The sequence below is a fragment of the Gossypium hirsutum genome, chromosome A05 (genome assembly GCF_007990345.1).
Source record: "Gossypium hirsutum isolate 1008001.06 chromosome A05, Gossypium_hirsutum_v2.1, whole genome shotgun sequence".
NCBI classification, from domain to species: domain Eukaryota; kingdom Viridiplantae; phylum Streptophyta; class Magnoliopsida; order Malvales; family Malvaceae; genus Gossypium; species Gossypium hirsutum.
The window spans coordinates 5,785,164-5,807,680 of NC_053428.1; the positions used below are offsets into that span (position 1 = coordinate 5,785,164).

At 32.6% G+C, this 22,517-nt stretch overlaps 3 protein-coding genes and 1 long non-coding RNA gene across 5 annotated transcripts; all 4 read left to right on the top strand.

Moving 5' to 3' along the window:
- On the top strand, nucleotides 1-1,978 carry LOC107958991 (CBL-interacting serine/threonine-protein kinase 5). The gene has a single exon (XM_016894936.2). The coding sequence runs from the start codon at nucleotides 450-452 to the stop codon at nucleotides 1,800-1,802; it is 1,353 nt and encodes a 450-aa protein (XP_016750425.2). The 5' UTR covers nucleotides 1-449; the 3' UTR covers nucleotides 1,803-1,978.
- A 9,771-nt stretch (nucleotides 1,979-11,749) lies between these two features.
- Nucleotides 11,750-12,072, top strand: LOC121229259 (uncharacterized). The gene is made up of 2 exons (XR_005926958.1): nucleotides 11,750-11,878; nucleotides 11,970-12,072. It is a non-coding gene; the product is annotated as an uncharacterized lncRNA (long non-coding RNA).
- Nucleotides 12,073-17,559: 5,487 nt separating this feature from the next.
- Nucleotides 17,560-19,437, top strand: LOC107958990 (probable WRKY transcription factor 40). Of its 2 annotated transcripts, XM_016894934.2 has the most exons (5): nucleotides 17,560-18,005; nucleotides 18,105-18,164; nucleotides 18,271-18,594; nucleotides 18,692-18,808; nucleotides 18,917-19,437. In XM_016894934.2, exons 1-5 carry the CDS (start codon nucleotides 17,934-17,936, stop codon nucleotides 19,283-19,285), a joined length of 942 nt encoding a protein of 313 aa, XP_016750423.1. In that variant the 5' UTR covers nucleotides 17,560-17,933; the 3' UTR covers nucleotides 19,286-19,437. The 2 variants fall into 2 exon arrangements, with proteins under 2 accessions (XP_016750423.1, XP_016750424.1); XM_016894935.2 differs by lacking the exon at nucleotides 18,105-18,164 and having other exon boundaries at nucleotides 17,650-18,005.
- A 1,729-nt stretch (nucleotides 19,438-21,166) lies between these two features.
- Nucleotides 21,167-22,501, top strand: LOC107958989 (probable WRKY transcription factor 40). Its single transcript, NM_001327685.2, is given in 4 exon segments — nucleotides 21,167-21,196; nucleotides 21,258-21,470; nucleotides 21,623-21,739; nucleotides 22,011-22,501. Coding segments are annotated over 4 exon segments (759 nt in total). The 5' UTR covers nucleotides 21,167-21,169; the 3' UTR covers nucleotides 22,413-22,501.
- Nucleotides 22,502-22,517: the final 16 nt, after the last annotated feature.

A 22,517-nucleotide genomic window follows, 5' to 3' on the forward strand; every position in this document is an offset into this window, starting at 1 on the left:
CATACGGATAGACAAGTCCATTATCGAAACAGAGAAGAAAGCCTTTTAAAAACAAAGAGTTTTACTTGTGACGGAAAAGGTGAAATTGATTTGTGTTATTAAGGGTTAGTTGTAACTCCCCCACCATTAACGCGTCTTCCTATATATAGTAGTTAACATTTTGGAAGCATTTTCGTGAAATTTCATTCTGTGTGCTGTTGGGGGCGGCAGCTCCATGTCTCTCAAAACGCAATACCATGTGCTCCATTGTCTTAATCGACTCCCTTTAGCTCCATACAATGATGCCGTCAACTGGGTTGTTTTCATCTGATGGAATCATTTAAAAATCAACACACTTGGATTCTCTTTCATTTCACATCTTTGCTAAACCACCAACCACCCTCCAATCCTCCGGATCTTAACACACAGTTCCATAATTGTTGTGTGTGGGAAAACGAAATAGGGGATTCATGGAAGAGAGGCATATTCTGTTTGGGAAATATGAGATGGGGAGATTGCTTGGGAAAGGCACTTTCGCCAAAGTCTACTACGCGAAGGAATTAAAATCGGGTGAAAGCGTCGCGATAAAGGTCATCAACAAAGCTGAGGTAAAGAAAGAAGGCATGATGGAGCAGATCAAGAGGGAAATCTCTGTGACGCGTCTTGTTCGGCATCCAAACGTAGTGGAACTCAAAGAAGTCATGGCGACCAAAACCAAGATCTTCTTTGTTATGGAGTACGTCCGTGGCGGTGAACTATTCGCCAAAGTTTTCAAAGGCAAACTCAGAGAAGAGGCTGCTCGTAAGTACTTCCAACAACTGATAAGCGCAGTCGATTTCTGCCATAGCAGAGGTGTTTCGCACCGGGATTTGAAGCCCGAGAACCTTCTATTGGACGAGAATGAAGATCTGAAGATCTCTGATTTCGGGTTGTCGGCCTTGCCCGAGCAGCTTCGCAATGATGGGCTCCTCCATACTCAGTGTGGGACTCCGGCATATGTTGCCCCTGAGGTTTTGAGGAAAAAAGGCTACGATGGATCCAAAGCTGATATCTGGTCTTGTGGGGTTATCTTGTTTGTGCTTCTCGCAGGTTTCTTACCGTTTCAAGATGAGAATATTATGAAGATGTACAGGAAAGTTTTCAAAGCTGAATTTGAGTTCCCACTCTGGTTTTCAACGGAATCAAAGCGTTTGATCTCTAAACTACTCATGGCTGACCCTGAAAGGAGGATCGCAATTCCAGCAATAATGCGTGTTCCTTGGTTTCGAAAAGGACTTAGACGTCCCCTTGCGTTTTCAATTGAGGAACCCATATCAGATAATACAGAAGATGATGATTCTGCCTCCAAGACTACCAAACCATCGTCTCCGAAATTCTTCAACGCTTTTGAGTTCATTTCCTCTATGTCGTCAGGGTTTGATTTGTCGAGTTTGTTCGAAAACAAGAGGAAACCGATGACGATGTTCACGTCGAGATGTTCACCTACAACAATCATGGCTAAAATTGAAGCTGTAGCGAAGGGGTTGAACTTCAGAGTAGGAAAAGTCAAGGACTTCAAGATGAAACTACAAGGGTTATCAGAAGGACGGAAGGGGAAGCTCTTGGTGACGGCGGAGGTGTCTGAAGTGGCACCGGAGGTTGCAATTGTGGAATTCTCCAAGTCTTCCGGTGACACCTTGGAATATGCTCAGTTCTGCGAGGAAAGTGTGAGGCCTGCATTAAAAGACATTGTTTGGACATGGCAAGGTGACAATTTCAACTACTCTAGTAACGTTAAAATCGAGAGAGAAGAATGTGAAAAGTGTCAGCCACATACAGCCTAACCCCCTACGTACAAATTAGAGAAACTTGGTTTTGTTTTTCCTTCTATTTTGGAAAGATAGGTTTCAGAATTTGTAAATCCTACTATTACTCTGTAATTACTACAGTAATGTTTGCTTGCAAGTTTGAAGTTTGGTTACAGATAATAGATACAGCCCATGGATTGTCGGATAAGAAATTCTTTTAACTTCAAAAAGTTATTTTGGCTTTTCCCGGAAGCGCAAACAAAGATGTTTTTGTCAGTCTTTTGGAGCTATCTTCATCCATTTTATTCTCTAACATTAACTCTGTTAAGGTAATATTCTCCTAAGTATGACGACTTAAGATTCAACCTACTTCTAACCATCTATTGGTATGAATTTTTGGTGCTTTCTTGATGAGAATACAGATGAGAAAGACAAAATTGTTAAGACTTTGATGATGGAGGCCGCTGCTTGGATTTGCGCATTGTTTAATTGTTTCAATACCATTTCAATTTTGAGGTTTTTTGGGGGGCCCGGAGAAGACGCTCCCGAAGGCAATCAGAATTGACCCCTCTTTCGTAGGTCAGAAAAAGCTTTCGGACTCCATACAAATTATATATTATTTTTAAGATCTATATTTGAATTAAGCAGCTATCGTGCACTCAAATTACTGGTAGAACCCAAGAGATGATTGTTTTTGGTACGACTCAAAGATTCAGGTAGATCATCCTGGCATGTATGTAGTGATAACAGCGGAGGACAAAGCACAGTTAGTGAAGTGATGTTAACCATGGATAAATCAGCTTCTAGACACATTTTAAAAATCGGTGAAAGGCCCACAGGTGTAGCTTTCAGATGAGATGAGGGACAATATGCGTGGAATGTTTGTAATTATGACTGGATTGTCGTTTACCTCTTTCTCTGGTGGAGGAAATCAGGACAGGTGTTGACCTTAACTTCTGCATTTCTGTGAATATCAGAACACGGATTGTTGCAGGCTTTGAGATAAATGAGAAGGTCACCATCAAGTAGTTAAAAATGTATGGTCATGGAAAATCAAGAACGTTACATGCACGGATAAGGATCTACTGAAAGCGGCAGTTGTGTCAAGCAAATCTGCAATGGCAAAGAGACTTCTTTATCTATGATCTTGAAAATCCCGAGAACAATTGATAAATCTTAAAAGTCTAAGCTCTCATCATTAAAAGAAAAGTAACAAAAATTAGACCTAAAAGCACAGGTAATTGGATGACATGGAGTTGGAAATTGAGAAACCTTCTGGTTTCATCTGTGCTATAGTTTTTGACTTTGAGCTAACCTCGTCCGCGAGGGTTTCAGCACTACCATGTGACCCTTATTGAACAAACAAAAAATAGAAAGACCATGTACCTTTTTTCATCAGAGACTAAGGGAAGGCGCAATGAAATGGGATCTAGTTTTCGTCTTTGAAGCTTTATGTTTAAGATAAAGCCTGCCTACTGGGACTGGGAAGGTTAACAAATTAAACCCAATTAAGACCCAAAAATCATAGAGGCCCAAATGTGAAAACGGAACATACCAATGGACCCTTATCTTTTACAAGCTGGGTTGGGTAGGCTTTACAATTTTTGTCCAAAGAGCAGTCAAGAAATTGGTAAATAGCCACCCAAATCCCCCCATCTACTTCAGGCCTTGTGAAGCTGACAAAATGCTGCTATTCCAGCAGTGGAGCATTGAAAACTATTGGACTTCGGCCTGCACCAAAGATGCACCGAAATTCACTTGGAAAATAAGTGATTGGTTCAAACTTTAATAAATAGTAGGGATTTTGCTTATAATCATGCGTTTTAAGACTTCTATTAGTTCTTTTTTAAAAGAAACTATTTCATTTTTTGTGCTTTTATTTGGGTCATAATACTATTTTCATCCTTTTTATTTGATGATATTGATAAGAACAAAAACTAGTATTTAATTCAAACAAACTAGTATTTAATTCAAACAACTGATTGTTCATCCCGTCAAATTCCAACCTCTATATATGACCAACTCTCTCTTGCCTTTTTGAAGGATTCCCACCAATCTCAAAGACAAAGTAGTAACTTTCAAGTTTGATGCTTTATGATCAGATTCTCCAAACAAGAACAAAACAACAATCAAAGGTAAAGATAATAACCAATTTGCTTTTGCCTTTATCATGGCCAGCACTTAAAATCATTTTCCTGTTTACAAGTTTGGTGCACCCCACCACTCAGCTTACCAACAAAAAGAAACATAAAAAAATGTGGTATTGGGAAGTTGTAAATCACATCATGATCAAATGAGACAATAATATCTCATAAAAACAAAGGGAACCCAAATTAAAAGACGATTCCCACTATCATGTTGTAAATTAATTTGATTTGGTTTTGTTTTTTTTTAAGTAAGATTTTAGGCGTCAGACAAATCACGTCATGTTGCTGATTTCATGAAGGGTCTTAGGGAAAGTGAAACCAATAACAAAGTAATATATGCGATGACTTAGAAGACCTAAAACCTAAAGTTTGTGGATGCATTTGAGAAAACAAATTTTATTGCTTGACTTGTTAGTAAAGTTTATATTTAAGTAGGCATCACGTGTAAACCAAGTACAGAAGGGGATTTTTTATAACAACTTAAAGCTACGAATGATTCTTTGCAAATAATTCTATGGAACTTACGACAAAAAAAATGAAACAATTAAGTATATTATCGGTAAAAAAAATCTTAGAGGAAGAATGTTTCATATAATCTGATTTAAATAATCGTAATATCAATTTTGGATATTGGATTTATGCTTTTTTTCCCCTACTATAATAAAGAAAAAGAATTAACATGCAAATGAGGTTTTTGATTCAGTTGACAGATTTTGAGCCCCTAAATTCGAGACTCATCATATATAGTTATATGTGTGGGTTCAATTAATCTAGTTTATTGATTTTAGTTTGAATTGTATTAATTATACAATTTCTTGAATATGTATTTATATCTTAATTGTATTTTTAACATTTTCAAATAAAAAAATTATCACTAAAATGTTAAAAAAAAACTATCGTTAAAATTAAATATTTTATACGGTGAGCTTTTCAACTTTAATGCAGTTGCCTCAAATGAAAATATTATCAAAAGACATTGAAGTTTCACAATCTTTTGTCCTAGATGTAACAAACAATCTAAAACTTTAGGGTACGACTATCTTTTTCCATCCCACATCCAAGCTACTTGACGAGATTATCCTTTTCACTATGATCCAAATCCTATAAGTTTCCTTTCCTTGGTTCAATGGTGGATTTCAATGCAACAGATGTTCGCCTCCTGGGTCTCATCTCTTTGAACTTTATCTCATAGCTTATATTTGTTGGGAGATTTAGAAGGCTTGCGGCACCACCATTTTTGAAGGAAATGCGAAGGATTTGGCATAGGATTGGAAAGAAGCTTTCGAAAGAAATTCGAACTTCCTCGCAACAACCGTTCCTCTTCAAGTCAAGTCATCTATAATATGGACTATTCTCTCTAACGCACTTTAAAGATTAATTGCAATGTAACATTTTCTTGTTCGACCTCAAGAGATAGTATCGATACATTTGCCTTAGACAACTAAAGATATGTAGTAATTATTGAAATCAATGCGTTAATTCACTCCTCCTTTAAATTAACAGTTGAAGCATTTGTTTTAAGACTTGGCTCGAAACTACTACTCTCTTACGAATGGCAATATACCATATTTGAATTTGACAACAAACTTTGTATTGACCCTTTAAGTTGGGATTCTAACCATCCCTAAAATTTTTTAGCAATTTTTATCTATATATATTCTTTTTAATTTTAATTTCACTTCTAACTTATAAATAGATTGCTAAAACTTTAAATGAAATTTTTGTTGAGTTCATTAAAGTTGAAGCTTTCAATAATTTACACTCTCATAATGACTACTAGCATGTTTTTAAAAAATATTCGTACGTTAAGTTAAAGAGGTAGTAGTATTGACAGCAAAGATAAATGTCCCATGTGCGATTGAATAAAAAAGAGAGCTTGTTGTTTTGTTTTGTTCCTAATTTCCATTATTAATTGACACGTCCAATTCAAAGCATGGCTTCGTGTTTAACATTAAACTCACGGTCACAGAAACAGACATAGTCAAAGAAAAGACACGTAGATGTGGATGGGAATTGGGTGCGTGGCCACAAAAAGAAAAGAACTTTTAATCACCACTCAGCTCAGCACTGGTTAATGTCCTCTATTGATTGCTAAGCAGTACTCTACGTAATTGATTTCTAGACTCCCATGAAGCATATAAACTAAAGCAGTTGCACAACTGATGAGCAGATACAGGGAAGAAAACAAGAAAACTTGACATGCTATTTAAATCTAAATAGAACCCAGATTTAGACATTTTATTTTCCTACCAATCTTTGCGAAACCAATAGAAAATATAATCCGTGACTGACAACAACGCGGAGCAATTATATTCCTACACGCAACTTTGTTTAATTGTATCGATGAGGATATTTGGGGATTTAGACTGATTCTAGCTTTCAATTTCCAGCCGCCTAATCAACCAACTTGTTCACATTGCTGTTTTTCCTCCTTTAAAATTTGTGTGAAATTGATGTTTGCATTGCCGACATCTCCATTCACGCATCTTTCTCATGCGTGGTTTTTGCCTGTTTTTGAATTTTAGGGTTACTTCCCATTCCATGTTCAAGAATTGGTTAACACTGTGGATTGACTATAAACCTTGGAATTTACTATTTTGAAAAATGAGTTTCTACAATTATTATTACAATTGTTTCGTATAATTATAAATAAAATAAATCAATGTAACACACATGATGAAACTTTAAAATAATAATCAAAGGATAAAACTATGTAGGATAAAACTCCAACTCAAATTTAATATCAAATGGATCACATTAGCAGCAATAAAAGAAACTCTTCATAATGCAAAAACATCCAAATTTGGGGGTTTGAAATATGAAAGCCAATCACATCAGTTGTGAACATAAATATTGTCTTGTGAAGATACTATAAATAAAGCTGTTGAAATATAAACAACTCCCTGTCTGAACAATATGCAGTAAACCTTGAAATGGAATCAATTTTTGCCTGTTCCTGTCCTATTCACAATTACCTTTAAACATCAAGGGTCTTGTTATGGTTTGTTAGTAAAATGTCGACATTTTATATTCTTGACTGCAAACAATTTCTTGATAGCTTTGATTAGTTATTGAAAATATTCAAATAACTTATTTTTTTATATGTATTTAATAATTCATGATGTACCCAAAAATACATTTCATAATAAAAATTATTTGATAGAATAATTTCATGAAAAATGTGATGAAAATTATATTTTTTTTCACATTTTATTGTATTTTAAATACATTAGCTTACTCAACATTTACTCCTTAAATTTCTTCTTTGTATTTTCAAAATGATAAATGATAAAAAAATTATTATTAAATTTAACAGAGCAAATAGCCAACTAATTATCATAGTTTAAATTAATCATTTTTTTAAAGAGAATCAACTCATATTTTGTTTTATTCTTAATATATAATATTGTTATAGTGTTCTCCATTATCTGTTCTTGGACCGACCCATTATCCGGCCAAAATCGGCCCATCTCTTCTTACCTGAATAAGTATATAGTTTGCTATCGTATAGTTCGCCATTATGATTCACCTATGCACTTCGCTACCATGCAGGCAAACTTATATTAGGAGAACACAAACTAATCTTAGGAGAGGGTACGTGTCAATATGTATAGGGCTTATCTGATCCTAGTACGTCATATCAAATGACTGTATCTTATAAATACGGAAATGAACTCTCAAGAAAAAAAGAGAAAGAAAAACAAACACTCAACAAATATTTTTTTTTAAATCTATAATATGTAAATTTGATAATATAATTTATTGTAAATATTTCATGAATGTTTAAAAAATATATAAATATAAAATGTAAAAAATTTATAAATCAAATTTTACATTGATAAAAAGGTAATTATATATTTTTTATTTTAGAGATGTGTTAATCTCTAAATTCGCTACTAAAAGTAAAACGATTTAAATTTATATCAGATATGTATTTAAGAAAAAATTTATCTACCATTTTTATATAGATTCAAAGTAATTATATTGAGTTAGAAATAAATCCAGTCAAACCCAACCGTCTAACCATTTAACCAGGAAAGGTTTTGGTGATGGACAAAATAGCAAAAGAAATTCTAGGATGTTGGAAATATCCATTTTTTTAAAAAAAAAATTAAGCGCGACGTTTTCAAACCGTGTGGGCGATTAGTTATGGCCTCAGCATTTTCCCTTTTTCAAAAGTCAATACGACTATGACCATGAAATTGAAAGCTTAATTGAACTCTACCTTTTATTTCTTCTCACGGATTATATTTATTTATATATGATTAAAAGTAATTTTAAAATAATAAAATTCACACATAATTTATTTGAATATGAGATAAAACTTTTACATCTTACTTTTGATACCATTATATGATTACATAGTCGTAAATGCCTTTTTACATGATTAAATTAATTATAATTATAATTAAAATTAAACTCTATAAAATACAATCGAAATAATATTTAAAATATATTTGAAATCGCAATAAAATAATTTTAGAAACAATTCACACGTTATAAAAAAAACTAAAATAAGCCTGTACATTATTCACTTAAAATGAGGTTTAAATATGAAATATCAAAATATTAAGATATTCACCTTTATGCATAGAACGAATTAGAGATGCTCATAGATTAAGTTGAATCGAGTATAAACATAATATTAATATATTTTATATTTGTTCAAACCTAATTCAAATGTGGCAAATGGGTTGTAGTAAAGTGTTAGAAAAGGGATAAAAAAATTAATTACATCTACTTGTAATGATTAATAATTCACTACACCAAAACAGGCTTTTAGCGGCGTTTTTAGCGGCGTTTGGATAAAAAACGCCGCTAATGATCGATCATTAGCGGCGCATTACGAAAACGCCACTAAAAAAAGCATTAGCGGCGTTTTTGAGCAAAGCGCCGCAAATAACCTAAGCCCAACGACGCCGTTTTCTGAGCTTTCGGGGATTTAGCGACGTTTTTGGTAAAGCGCCGCAAAAAAACCCAAGCCCAACGATGCCGTTTTCTGAACTTTCAGAGATTTAGCGGCGTTTTTTGTAAAGCGTCGCTAAAGGTAAGCAATAGCGGCGTTTCCTATAAAAACGCCGCAAAAAATAAATCAATTTATAAAAAAATAAAAAATTTTAGAATAGCAAAGCGGCGTCGTTTTGTTCAAAATGAAAAAATTTTGCGGCGCTTTATATGAAGCGCCGCTAAAGGTAAGCAATAGCGGCGTTTCCTATAAAAACGCCGCAAAAAATAAATCAATTTATAAAAAAATAAAAAAATTTAGAATAGCAAAAAGGCGTCGTTTTGTTCAAAATGAAAAAATTTTGCGGCTCTTTATAAGAAGCGCCGCTAAAGGTAAGCAATAGCGGCGTTTCCTATATAAACGCCGCAAAAAATAAATCAATTTATAAAAAAAATAAAAAAATTTTAGAATAGCAAAACGGCGTCGTTTTGTTCAAAATGAAAAAATTTTGCGGCGCTTTATAAGAAGCGCCGCTAAAGGTAAGCAATAGCGGCGTTTTCTATAAAAACGCCGCAAAAAATAAATCAACTTATAAAAAAATAAAAAATTGTTAGAATAGCAGAATGGCGTCGTTTTTTTCAAAATGAAAAAATTTTGCGGCGCTTTATAAGAAGCGCCGCTAAAGGTAAGCAATAGCGGCGTTTCCTATATAAACGCCGCAAAAAATAAATCAATTTATAAAAAAAAAAATAAAAAATTAGAATAGCAAAACGGCGTCGTTTTGTTCAAAATGAAAAAATTTTGCGGCGCTTTATAAGAAGCGCCGCTAAAGGTAAGCAATAGCGGCGTTTTCTATAAAAACGCCGCAAAAAATAAATCAATTTATAAAAAATTTCCCAAATTTTTTATGCGTTTTTATCCCAAAATTCCCCCTAAAACCCCTAAATTTTCTCCCCTAAAATTGGTATCCTCAAAACACCTGAGTGTTTCTCTCTTCCACCACCGTCTTCATCATGAATTAATTACCATTTAATCGTAAAAGAGATAGTATTAATTTTAAAATATTGAATTAATTACTATTTAATTTGTTTATTTATATTAATTAAAATTCAAGTTAATTTTAAATAAATATTTGTTATAAATGGATTAATTTGAAATAATGACACGTAGAAATAAATTGAAATAAAAAACATGGAAAAATATTTGTTAAAAATAGAAAAATTAAAATACTATTATTAAGCCATAATTTTAAAATTTTTTGGGTACATGACTGATTGATTTTTAATTTATATACTAAATAATTTCAAATATAATTGTAAGAGATAAGATAGTATTAATTTTAAAATATTTAATTTAATTATCATTATAGTTTAGGGTTTAATAAATATGGTTTAGGGTATAGATATGGTTAATTTAGGATTTAAGATTGGTTTAGGAGTTACAATTTTAAGTTTTATAGATTATGGAATTAGGGATTATGGATTAGGGATTCTGATTTAAGGGTTAATGTGATTTAAGGTTTATGGGTTAAGGGTTAGGGGTTAAGGGTCAAGTTAGGGGTTAGATGTTAAGAGTTAGGGATTTAGAGCTTAGAAATTTGGTGTTAAGTTAGAGTTTAGGGTTTAGAATAATTAGTGTATTTTAATTATATATTAAATAAGGTTTAGGGGTTAGGGGTTAAGGGTTAGGGATTTAGGATCGGGTTATGGTTTAGGGTTTAGATTAACTAGTGTTTTCTAATTTATATATTAATTAATTTCTTATATAATTGTAAAAGAGATATATTAATTTGGTTCTTCAAAATCGTGTGAAGATTTGGTTTATGGATTATGGGTTTAAAGGTTAGGATTTAAGGTTTAGGGGTTAGTGGTTAGGGGTTAGGGGTTAAGAGTTAGGGATTTAGGGGTTATGACTTAAGGATTCAAGGGTCGGGTTAGGGTTTAAATTATGTAATTGTAAAAGATGTATAATTTAGGGTTTAAATTATGCCTTGAGAGAGATAAACTTAAAATTTATATCATTTCAATGGTTAATTTAGGGTTTAATAAGGTTAAGGTTTACTTGAGATTTGTAATTTTATACAATTAATTAATGCTTTTATATTTTAAAAAAATTGAATCTAAACCATTTGATATATTTAGGTATAATTAATAAATAAGTTTAAAAAAAGTAATAGATTGCTATGGATAATTTAGGTATAATTATTAATTTTGGAGAGGACCAAATTATAAGAAATAAAATTAAAATACAAAAATAAAAATGAAATAAAAACACTAAAATTTTTAATTTTATCTAATTTTTATAAATATTACTTAAAAAACTAAAATTTATAATTTTATCTAATTTTTATAAATATTACTTAAACAAAACTATGCATTAAAATTTCCCAAAATGGCGTTGTTTCAATAGAAGAATTTAATTTATTAGTGGCGTTTCCACGAAAAACGCCGCAAAAAATTCCTAATAATATAGACAAAACGGTGTAGTTTTTGGCTGCGAATTTAATTTCTTTAGCGGCGCTAAGAAAAAAACGCCACTAAAGATGAGAATTAGCGGCGCTATAATAAAAACGCCGCAAAGTTTCGTTGTAGTTTAAACAAAATGTTGTCGTTTTGTCTTGCACAATAACGACATTAGTGGCGCTAGGGTCAAAAACGCCGCAAGTTTTCATTCTGGTTGAAATATTTATTCCCCTCCAAATTTATTCCCCTTCAATTTTTCCCATACCCGAAAAACCTCATTTTATTCCCCTCCCAATTTTCTCAAAAATTCCCCCAAATCAAGAACCCTAGTCTGCTGCGCTCCACGACCCAAACCTTTCCCAAATCTGCTGCTTTGTCGTAGACCGTCCCTTCTGTCGTCGCTCGTCTCTACTTCTTTAAGCGGTTCGTCTTCTTCTTCTTCTCTGTTTGGTCTTTTTCTTTTTTCCTGGTTTGTTGTTGTTTTGGAGTTGTTGGGCTGTTCTCATTTTGGTTCCTCAACAGTAATCTAAATTCAAGATCAAGCCTTTTGAAAACTGGGTATCATTTTTTTTCTTTCAACTTTTCTTTTTCTTTTTTCTTTTCTTGGTAGTTGTGTAATGTCTTCTTTTCTTTTCCTTATTTTTTGCAGCAAGGTAAAGTTCATCTTTTTGGGAGTCTTGAGTTAAGAGCAAGAGAAAATGGGGGATAAAAATGAAGTCTTGGAGGCTGTATTGAAGGAAACTGTGGATTTGGTAAATAGATCTGACCAAACTCGCTCGAAAGGGATTCATTTGATGTTTACTAATGATGGAATGTATATTTTAAACCGAATGAATCCATGATTTTTATCTTTTTATAAAAATAAAATTTTGGTAAACAGAGGTGAAGTAAGTAGTGAATGCTTCATCTTATCTTTTTCCTTAGGCTCTGTATACTTTGCTTTGATTTAATGTTACTTTTCTTAATGGGTTTGTCTAACCTGGCTATCGGTTTTTGGCTCATGCGTTGTTCTACAGCCTTTTTATTAATATATTTATGGTCTTTTATATAAATGAATGCGCTTTAAAGAATCATCTAAAATTATCCTGTGCTATTGTACCTAAAAAAAAAAAAGTTGTCTTGTGAATTAATGTTTTTTAAATTTAGCAAAAACACACACAAAAAGAGAGAGTAGATTTGAGTATTTATTTCATATTCATATATCTTGTATGTTTAAATTAATTTATATTTATATAAAATATTGATATGTTAAATTGAAGCAAATCATTGCCCTTTATACACTACCAATAAGCAATTCAACCACACGACATTGGTATGTCGCTCATGACACTAGTTTAGTGATAAGGCGTGGATTTAAATTTATTAGCTTAATTTAGATTTCAAATTTAATCTTTATGTTTGTAACTCATTTTATGATGATTATAATGTAGTTGCTTGCACTCAAAACTTATTATTTTATGCATATATATAAATATTATTTAGTCTTAGATTCTTATGATTGTTGCTGACTTCCTGAACTCATATCCATCATGCTATATTTTTCTCATTTCATGTTAAATTAGTTCTATTAAATGGTTCCAAGCTTCCGAGTAAACAAGTGGTAATATTCTACAAGAACTGACTTTACCTTTTGACTATCAGAAATTATTTATATAGCTTCCTATGTACAGGCACTAAAAGAATCAGTCATTGAAATCTTTAACTGCAAAGAGGTGTATATATACAACTGAATATGGCTAATTTCATGCCTTCTTTTTCATTTGAATCTGAAAATATTAATAACAGATATTCACTTTTGTCTACAGGGTGAATTTGCATACCCTTGTGTTGAGAAAGTCATCGTGGGACAGGTCTGACATGAGAGTTTAAGTTGTGTTATTCTATTTATTTAACTATTATCCATTCTTATTGTCATATTAATTATTTAACTATCTTTCTTTTTCTTGATTTGTTATGCCGGTATCATTATATTTTGATGATGTAGTTTTCCCTACACATAACTAACTTCTTGGAATAACTTATTTTCTGGGATGTGACTCCCAATAAGGAGAATTACTAGCAAGCTGATAGTGTTTAGCATACCTCGAATGAATTCAAGTTATTGAATATCTAGTATAGTTACTTTTGTCTTACTGAGATAGCATTTACTCAAACATATTTGATTCACAAGAGGCCTTAAAGCCAATGTTAAAGCATAATGCTATCTTTTGCAAACCCTGCTTACCACCCTCTAAAAATGACAAATAATTAATAAATTGATAAAAACAAAAATAAAAATAGTCTTACATCATCAATCCGTTGTAGTCTAGTTGGTTAGGATACTCGGCTCTCACCCGAGAGACCCGGGTTCAAGTTCCGGCAATGTTTTGCTTATTTTGTTCTTTTTCCCCATTTTGCTTGCTTTTATTTTTGTTTGTTTGTTTTTTTTTTCTCATTTTGCTTGCTTACTCTGTTACTGGTATGGGTTTTTGTTACTACTTGCTTACTTGTATTTTTGCTTTTTTGTTCTTTTTGCTTGCTCACTTTGTAACTACTGGTACGGGTTTTGGTGCCTTTTAGTCCCTATGAATAAATTTTGTGTAATTAGTTTAGATAAGACAGATTGAATGTTGTTTAGGATTTCCTTGTTTTACCTTTTAGAATTTTTCCATTTGAGTTGCAATGGAAAATTGAATAGATAAATCCATAAAGATGTACATGCAAAGAAAATTTAGCACATACTATATACAAAACATACTGTAATATTAATATTACTGTAAAAAAGATTGATGTATATAAACAGGTTGATGTATAGCTTGTATACTACTAATATAAAAAAACATTCAAAACATTAGAAGGCCCAGATAGTGTAACATTCAATATTACAATGGAGCATATTTTATATTAATAGTGTCATTATCTAAAGTCTGTTTTAAGTGTTTATGTGCTTCTTTTCTCATTCGGGTTTTTGGTTTAAATTTTATCAGTAATATTTGAGGCTTTAACAAGCCCCTGTTATAAATGTATATTCACTATTGATTTTGAACTTCATATAGAAATTTGTATTTCTTAAAATGATGACAGTATGTTGTATCAGTTTTTGCTTGCATTCTCAATCACATACAATTTTTGCAGGGTTCCCTAATTGCTATTATTTTGATTTTACAGCTTTTATAATAATGAATAAGTGGTTGTGTTTCTATAATGGCAGGAAAGACAGTAATAATTTCTAATCAGCCTTATTTCTATAAGAAAGCTGAACTTTTTCCCGGTAGTGCTTTTGTAATTGGTGCTGACACTGCAGTAAGGCTTATCAATGTATGACACTTTGAATTCCTTAAATATTATGACATTATATCCTGACACTTTATAGTTCAAAGTTTCTGTTAAAATAATTATGCATAATTTTTTCAATCGAGAGCTTCATGAATAATCCTCCTCCTAAATGATAACATCAGTATAATGTGTCTATTTTATGATTAGGGAGCAAGACCTAACTGTTAAGGGAACACATAACATTCTTATAGGCATATTTGAGCTACATAAACAACATAGAGAAGATTGGTTTCAGATAATCTTGAGCACAACTTAAGTTGCCATTTCCTTTTCTATAGACAACTTGTTGAATTAGCTACCTTTTGATATCATTATGTATTGTCTGTCTATCACTAGACTTCTTTTTTTGTTTTCTATGAAAATGCAGAAATGCATAAATGTTCTAAAACATCATACAGAAATATTTTGCTATGAACTTATTTTTGAGAATCATTGGAAAAAAAAATGCTATAAGTTTCATCTTTGATGAGAAGTAAAGTGGTACCCTATTATATTTTCTAGCTGTTGCTGCAGGTGAAGCACCTTTGTAATAAGAGAATACTAGAAAATATAAGGCACAAAATGGTAGTTTGCATAAGTAAACTCATCAAAAGGTTGGCTTTTTACTTTGTAGTTTCGGAAACAGGGAAAGGTAAATGTTTACTTTGCCTTGGATGTTGAATTAGCTATTAGGGATATATGAATTAAATGAAAATATTGCAGCAAACTTGTACTCATGTATCTGTGTGGATACGCATACTGTCCGATGTAGGTATATATATTTCTTTTTTTTTCTTTTTCTTTTTAAGTTTTTCATGTGTTTGGAGAGTTATTATATACTTTATAGGTATATGTATACTGTCCTTAGTCTCTTTGATGTTTGGCATTTTATGTTTTAATTGTGGGTATTGATTTTTATTTATTGTCTTTATAATTACTACTTAATTTTTGTGTGTTTTTAAAAATATATATATACACTGATTGGAGACCACTTGTTTTACATTTGTTTCTCTTTAATGGATAATGCAGGAGGTCAATGGAATCAGGGTTCTTCAACTGGAAACTGCAGCTGGTGCAGCAATTAGGGTATAAAATTGTACCAATTATGGTTATGATGTATTAAAATGTAAAAAGATCTGTCTAACCATGTATTTTCCTTACGTGATTAAGTTCTTTGATCATGCTATTCATATCAATGTACCTCGATCACAATTCCTTATACGTCTTGTTCATGAATTTCTATTTTAATACGTCTTCAAATTAAATTATACATTTCTAAATTGGATTTGTGGTGTTTTTATAATATTTTTTTATGACCTTTAGTGGTGCTTTTATCAAAAGCGTCGCTAAAGATCATGTTTTTTAGCGGCGTTTGTGGTTAAAGCGTCGCTAAAGATCATGTTCTTTAGCGGCATTTGTGTTTAAAGCGCCGCTAAAGATCATGTTCTTTAGCAGCGTTTGTGGGTAAGGCGCCGCTAAAGATCATGTTCTTTAGCGGCGTTTGTGGGTAAAGCGCCGCTAAAGAACATGATCTTTAGCGGCGTTTTGCCTCATAAACGCCGCAAAAGTTAGCGACGTTGTCAATAGTGGCATTTTTTGTGGCGCTAGTGAAAGCGCCACAAATACTTTTAGCGGCGCTAAGAAGCGCTGCTAAAGGCCTAAAAAACGCCGCTAAAAGCCTGTTTTGATGTAGTGATTTGATAGAGATTATTTTACACTTGTTTTAGTTAAGATAGGAAACGTGCTTATTTTTATATTAATATTTTCTTAGAGATTATTTCACACTTAATTTTGTTAAAGATAGGAAACGTACAGATATAATTTGAGATGGAAAAAAGAGAATAGTGACCAACTAAGGCCGTTATCTTGCTTGATAGTTATCGTCTTTCTAATAAAGCAAGCGCCTTTTCTTTATGCGTTTAAAGAAAATAAAAGGCTTAGACGTAGGATGACATGGCGTCAATGGTCTAAAATATACATATGAGCCTAGCCTTCAAAATAGGTTTAGTGTCATTGCAAAATAAAATACCCTTATTAAAGTTTATAAAAGTGATGATCACCGCATTTGAGGAGTCGCAAAAATGCATATCATCCCGCCTGTCCCACGCCCATTCTAATCCTTGTCGGTAATAAGGAAAACATTAAGCACAAATCAAACTACAAAATATAAGAAATCAAGTCTCCCGATTCGAGTAAAAATAATAGGATAAATTACATTAAAGTTATTAAATTATTAATAATTTTTTATTTTGATTATTTAATTTTAAAATATTATAAAATAATTATCAAATTATTTAAAAAAATTTATTTAAATAACTGAATTATTCATATAAAAAATATTTAAATTTTGATTCACAAATTGTTTAAAGTTATTTCATAAAATAAAAAAGTAAATTTTAGAAGAGAAATAAAAGAGCTTTCGACTTTCTATTAGTGCAGACAATGAGAATAAAGAATGTCAAATAACAATAATTTTAATTGTTCAATGACTTAAATGAAAAATTTTAAATAATTTTTAAAGTTGATTTATGTAAAATAATATAAAATTATTTTGATTTAAAAATATATCATTAATAATATTTTTTATAATTTAAAATATTAAAACTAAAAGAACACGTTGGGCACGTGGCAGAACGTGTCATATCAGTGTTATTATTATTTTGTTCCAGATCAGTATTATTATTAGCGGTAGTAAAAATGAAAGAGCCTGGAAAGAGCGGGAGCGTGGTAGGTGAGCTGGCTGAAAGTAGGAAAGTCGACTAGATAATCTTAAGGTCAACAAGACGAACCTTCTCTTAGTCTTTGTGGGTTCAAGAAATATGTACGTATTAAACCATAAATCTACTGTCATTGGTGGTGGTGGGGGCTTCACTTTTGACTCTTGACCTTGAAATCCCCTTTAGAATTTCAATATCTATACACTAAAAAAAAAATCCCAATATGTCCAAAACCACAAATAATTAAAATTCCAGAAGGCAAATAAATGTTTAACAAATTGATATTTGTTTGTATGAATGTAGACAGGTTACCAAGGTGAAAGAGCGAGTTTTTATTCCAAGTGGGATGTCATATGTAGGTGAGAGAAAGGCTCTTTCAGCCTCATCTTCCTCTAACTTTCCTGGATAAACCAAATCCTTTTGAAACATCATCTGAATTTAGCCTCTATATATTTCCAGATTCCTCGCTCTGGGTATTATTACTCTCTTATTCCCTTCTCAAAAACCTTTCACTCTCTCTTCCTCATCGTTTCTTCAGAGCTTCAGCTCCATCGCCTGCCTCTTTGCTTCTTCTTTTCTTGTTCTATAGTGTAATTTCGGTGATGGAATCGGCTTGGGTGGATACGACTCTCGACCTCAACATCAATCCTTCCCATAATACCATCAAAGTTCTGGTGCGTTTGGGTTATCAGTTCATGTTAGTGACATGATTTTCTTGTTTTTTAGATTGTTGGGCTTATGAAAACTTTTCAACTTTTTTTTTTCTGAAACAGAAGAGAGAATCCAGTGGAAAACTGGCTGATTCTGATGTGAAAGTACCAGTTAAACAAGAGGTCAATTTCTGGATAAGTTTATTAATCGTCTTTAAAAAAACTTAAAATTGTATATCCTAGAAACTTGGATTGCTACTTCATAGCTGATTTATATTTCTAATTACAGACCGGAGCTTTGTTGGAGGAATTGAACCGGATTAGCGCTGAGAACAAGAAGCTAACTGAGATGCTAACAGTTTTATGCGAGCGCTACAGCTCTTTGCAGAACCAATACATGGAATTGGTGAGCAGGAACTCGGGAAGTGATGCAACAGCTGCAACATCAAAAAAGAGAAAAGCCGAGTGTGAGGATTATGCCACCATGATTGGATTCAGTGGAAAAGCTGAGAGCAGCTGCAGTGATGAAGACTCGTGCAAAAAGCCTAAGGACTGCATCAAAGCAAAAATTTCAAGGGCTTACGTGCGCACAAATCCTTCTGATAACAGCCTGGTAAGTCCCTCCCTAGAGTTTTAGTATATGCTATGTATTTAATAAACCTCCAAGTAGTTGGGGTTCTGAATTTTTCTTGTGTTCATCTGTGTTACAGATTGTGAGAGATGGATATCAATGGAGAAAATATGGTCAAAAGGTTACAAGAGATAATCCCTCTCCGAGGGCATACTTCAAGTGCTCCTTCGCCCCAAGTTGTCCCGTCAAGAAAAAGGTGAATCCATGCTTCTCTCCCACATTATTTATGATCATATACAACTTGAATTTTTAATTAGTCTCTGATTGTTTGTTTATTGTTCTTTTTGCTTGATCCTTCTTTTAGGTGCAAAGAAGTGCTGAAGATCCATCAATCTTGGTTGCTACTTATGAAGGAGAGCACAACCATGAACAACACTCTCCACCAGCATTATCATCATTAAGCCCCAACAGTGGTACCAGTAACCCTCGTTCAGCTCCTGTTTCTTCTTCTTCTTCTGCCCCCGCCAAATCTTCACCTCCCACTGTAACTCTGGAGTTGATGAAACCAACTGGGTTGGGTAATGATACCCAAAACCCAACCCAACAAGTTGATGAACCAGCTATCCAACAGATTTTAGTTCAACAAATGGCAGCTTCTTTGACTAGAGACCCGAATTTTACAGCAGCTCTAGCTTCAGCCATTTCTGGAAAAGTTCTAGATCACAAGTGGTAAAATTCAACATACTTAGGGAGAAATCCATAGTTATGTAATTCTTTTTCCTTTTTGTTTAGATTGGTAGAGAGAGTTTCAGTATCAACTGATGTAAATAGAATCTTGAATCTAATGTCCAAAAAGAAAATGAAGGTAATTCTTTTCCTAAGTAATTCAGCTGCAATGATCGTTAATGCTATATTCCAATTCAGAAGGGAATTTAAATACTGGGATATTCCCATGTTACAACAAAAAAATTCATTTACAGTTAACTGTAGCAAAATGACTGACATCCAATTTTTTTTTTTTTTTTGCTTCAAAGTACATACAAGGGTCAGAAAATTTACACAGTGAAATCCTTGTTTGAGTGTTGTTAATTGTAAGCTTATAGCGGCAACAAATTCATCTGCAGATGAATAATAAGGCATGTGTATCTCTGTTCATTGTTTTTTATCGTAAAGAAACCAACAGGCATTTTTCAAATAAATTTCCGTAGATATTTACTATCATTTTTCTCTCAAAATTAGAATATTGATCGTCATTGATAACAATGACTAATTAAGAGATATTTGGTATTAAATTATTGCCAAAATAACAGATGTCGTGTATGAATTGGATGTTGTGGTATAACTAAATTTAAATGCTTGACTTGATGGAGCTACCATTGACTAATAATTTAGAGATTATATAATTTGAACATAGACTTTTCTGTAAATGTTCTTTTCATAATATGCAAAATAGTCAATTATGTTAAAAGAAAATCTTTATCCACAACGTCTTTCATTATTTGCACAATGTAAAGTTATACAAATCAAAGATTCCCAATATAAGTGACCTAATACTCAATCATGTTACACGCTTTCTGCCTTTATACCGTTTTGGGTCAGTTTCAAACGATAAATCCCCCTTCACCTGCCCATGGTTTCATATATAGGAATGTAAAATAAGAGGGCAGGTGTACGGAGACATCGCGGTCAAGAATTTTCATCTCAATTCTATTTTGGGATTTTCAAGACTAAAATCATTCTCGTCTCATCACCCACGTAGAAATGAGGTAAGTATAAGATTATACTCATGTTTGCTCCACTATCTATAGTGGGTTTAATTTTTGTCTCCATTTTTACCCCATCACTCGCAAAACGTGTATCCATTCGTACTTAATTTGGTGCAAAGTAGAGCAAGATCCCCGCGAAATCCGCTCCATTGACATCCCTATTCATACACCTAAAATTTATCTTATTAATTTAAATCATAAACCTATTTGAATCTAATTCGATTATAAATTAATAATTTAAAATTTAAATTAATTGAAATCAAAATCGTCTTAATATGAATGTAGATTAGGTACATGGTCTTATAACTAATATATTATATTTTAATAAATTAATTACTAAATGTTTACACAAAAGAAATATATATAAAATAAATATGATGATTACATGGAAAACTAATTTAATTATATTCTATTAGAATTGAATCTTATGTATCACGTAAGCAATAAAATTCTAGATGTAATTTATATGATTGATCATAAATTTTTATTTTTCTTTCCCTTGTAAAATTTCCGGGAAAGATGGGATAGAAAGAAATAGAGAAATCAAACAAGGGGAAAGACTAAAGAAATGAAGTCCACGCATTTTATCTGCACCCGCAAACACGTCGGACCCATTTCTCACAAACAAAAGTAATTGGAAAAAAGAGAAGTGATTACTTCATTTTGAATGATGTCACACCTATTACGATTTCCACAGTCGTGAATCTCGATCCTAAATTCCACTCAAATATTAAATACCTAGTTGATGATTCTACGGAATTCGTGGAGTTTCCTGACTGAGAAAAACCAAACCCAAATATAAACTCTTCCGGTTTGATAATTTCTAGTTTTTTTGGAGAAAGAGATTAGCCATGTCTCCAGATTACGACAAAGAAAAGGTTAATATACATATATATATATAGCTTCTTGATTATATGATTTTAAGAAGAAAATTTTCAGGTGGAAGTTCTGGAAGCGGAGCTGGAGTGTTTGCAGAAAGAGAATGAAGCTCTCGGATTAATGTTTGAAACGATGAGCAGAAAGTACATCATGCTTCATCAAGCTTATCTCCGCCAGAAATCAAACAAGAGGCAAAGACTTGAAGTTCCGGCTGCTGCTGGATCCAAGGCGTCACAGGTTTTCGTGAAAACGGACCCCAGAGACCAAAGCCTTGTAAGTGAGATCAACATATATCAGAACTTTACCCTAGCTAGCTAGGTTTCTTAATTTGCATGTTTAATTTTTACTATTAATTCCTTTCTTGTTTTCAACATGTTCGTGATGATATATATGTTACCTAATGTTACTAAGATTTGTTTACGTAGATAGTGAAAGATGGATTTCAATGGAGAAAATATGGCCAGAAAGTTACAAAAGATAATCCCTCGCCTCGAGCTTATTTTAAGTGCTTTATGGCTCCGGGGTGCCCTGTCAAAAAGAAGGTATATTATATACAAATATATTTTTTATGCTCCAACTAAGGATCTTTGATTTTTGTTTTAATGAAAGAGATTTTTTATCAACTTATGACTCTTAACTTTGAGATTCAAGATAAGCTATAAATGACTAATTTGGAGTAATAAAAAAAAGTAATTTCTTTTAGAGAAGAACACTAATAGTGTATAATTCTATTATTTTTAATGACCTGTGTATCAAAATTAATTCCTTCATTTATAATTTTGCACTGAAAGTTATGGGGTAAAAAATGTGTAGGTTCAGCGATGCGTGGAGGACAAATCTATTGTTGTGGCAACATACGAAGGACAACACAACCATGATGTTGATTCCACAGCTGCCGGAAAATCAATGTTAGCATCATGCAGCTCGGCGATATTTTCCGGGACGAGAAGCATTCCTTTTCCACCTCTGGATAACCCTTTTCCACCACCCATCACCCTTGATCTCACTCTTTCAGGCTCCGACTTACAAAACCACAGAAACCTTCCAAGCTTTATGCATGATTATAGCACCAGTAACGACGACGGAAATAATAAGAAGAAGAAGATCGAAGACTATGTTGCATCCTTAACAAAAGATCCTAACTTCACTCTAGCTTTAGCTGCAGCGGTTGCTCGCTCCATCAAAACTGAACACCCTAAACCATCACCCCCGTGAACTTCAAAAACAAACTAAAACACTATGGTAATTTTTTTTTTTTGGTGAAAAAGAGAGAAGATAGATAATGGAGTGAATATCAAACACTTTTGTACTTTGTATATG

Bases quoted from the DNA above. Each gene is read 5' to 3' on its own strand.
- LOC107958991 (XM_016894936.2), top strand. From the start codon at position 450: ATGGAAGAGAGGCATATTCTGTTTGGGAAATATGAGATGGGGAGATTG.
- LOC107958990 (XM_016894934.2), top strand. From the start codon at position 17,934: ATGGAATCGGCTTGGGTGGATACGACTCTCGACCTCAACATCAATCCT. The intron at 18,165-18,270 runs GTCAATTTCTGG...TTCTAATTACAG, and splicing joins AAGTACCAGTTAAACAAGAG to ACCGGAGCTTTGTTGGAGGA. The intron at 18,809-18,916 runs GTGAATCCATGC...TCCTTCTTTTAG, and splicing joins GTTGTCCCGTCAAGAAAAAG to GTGCAAAGAAGTGCTGAAGA.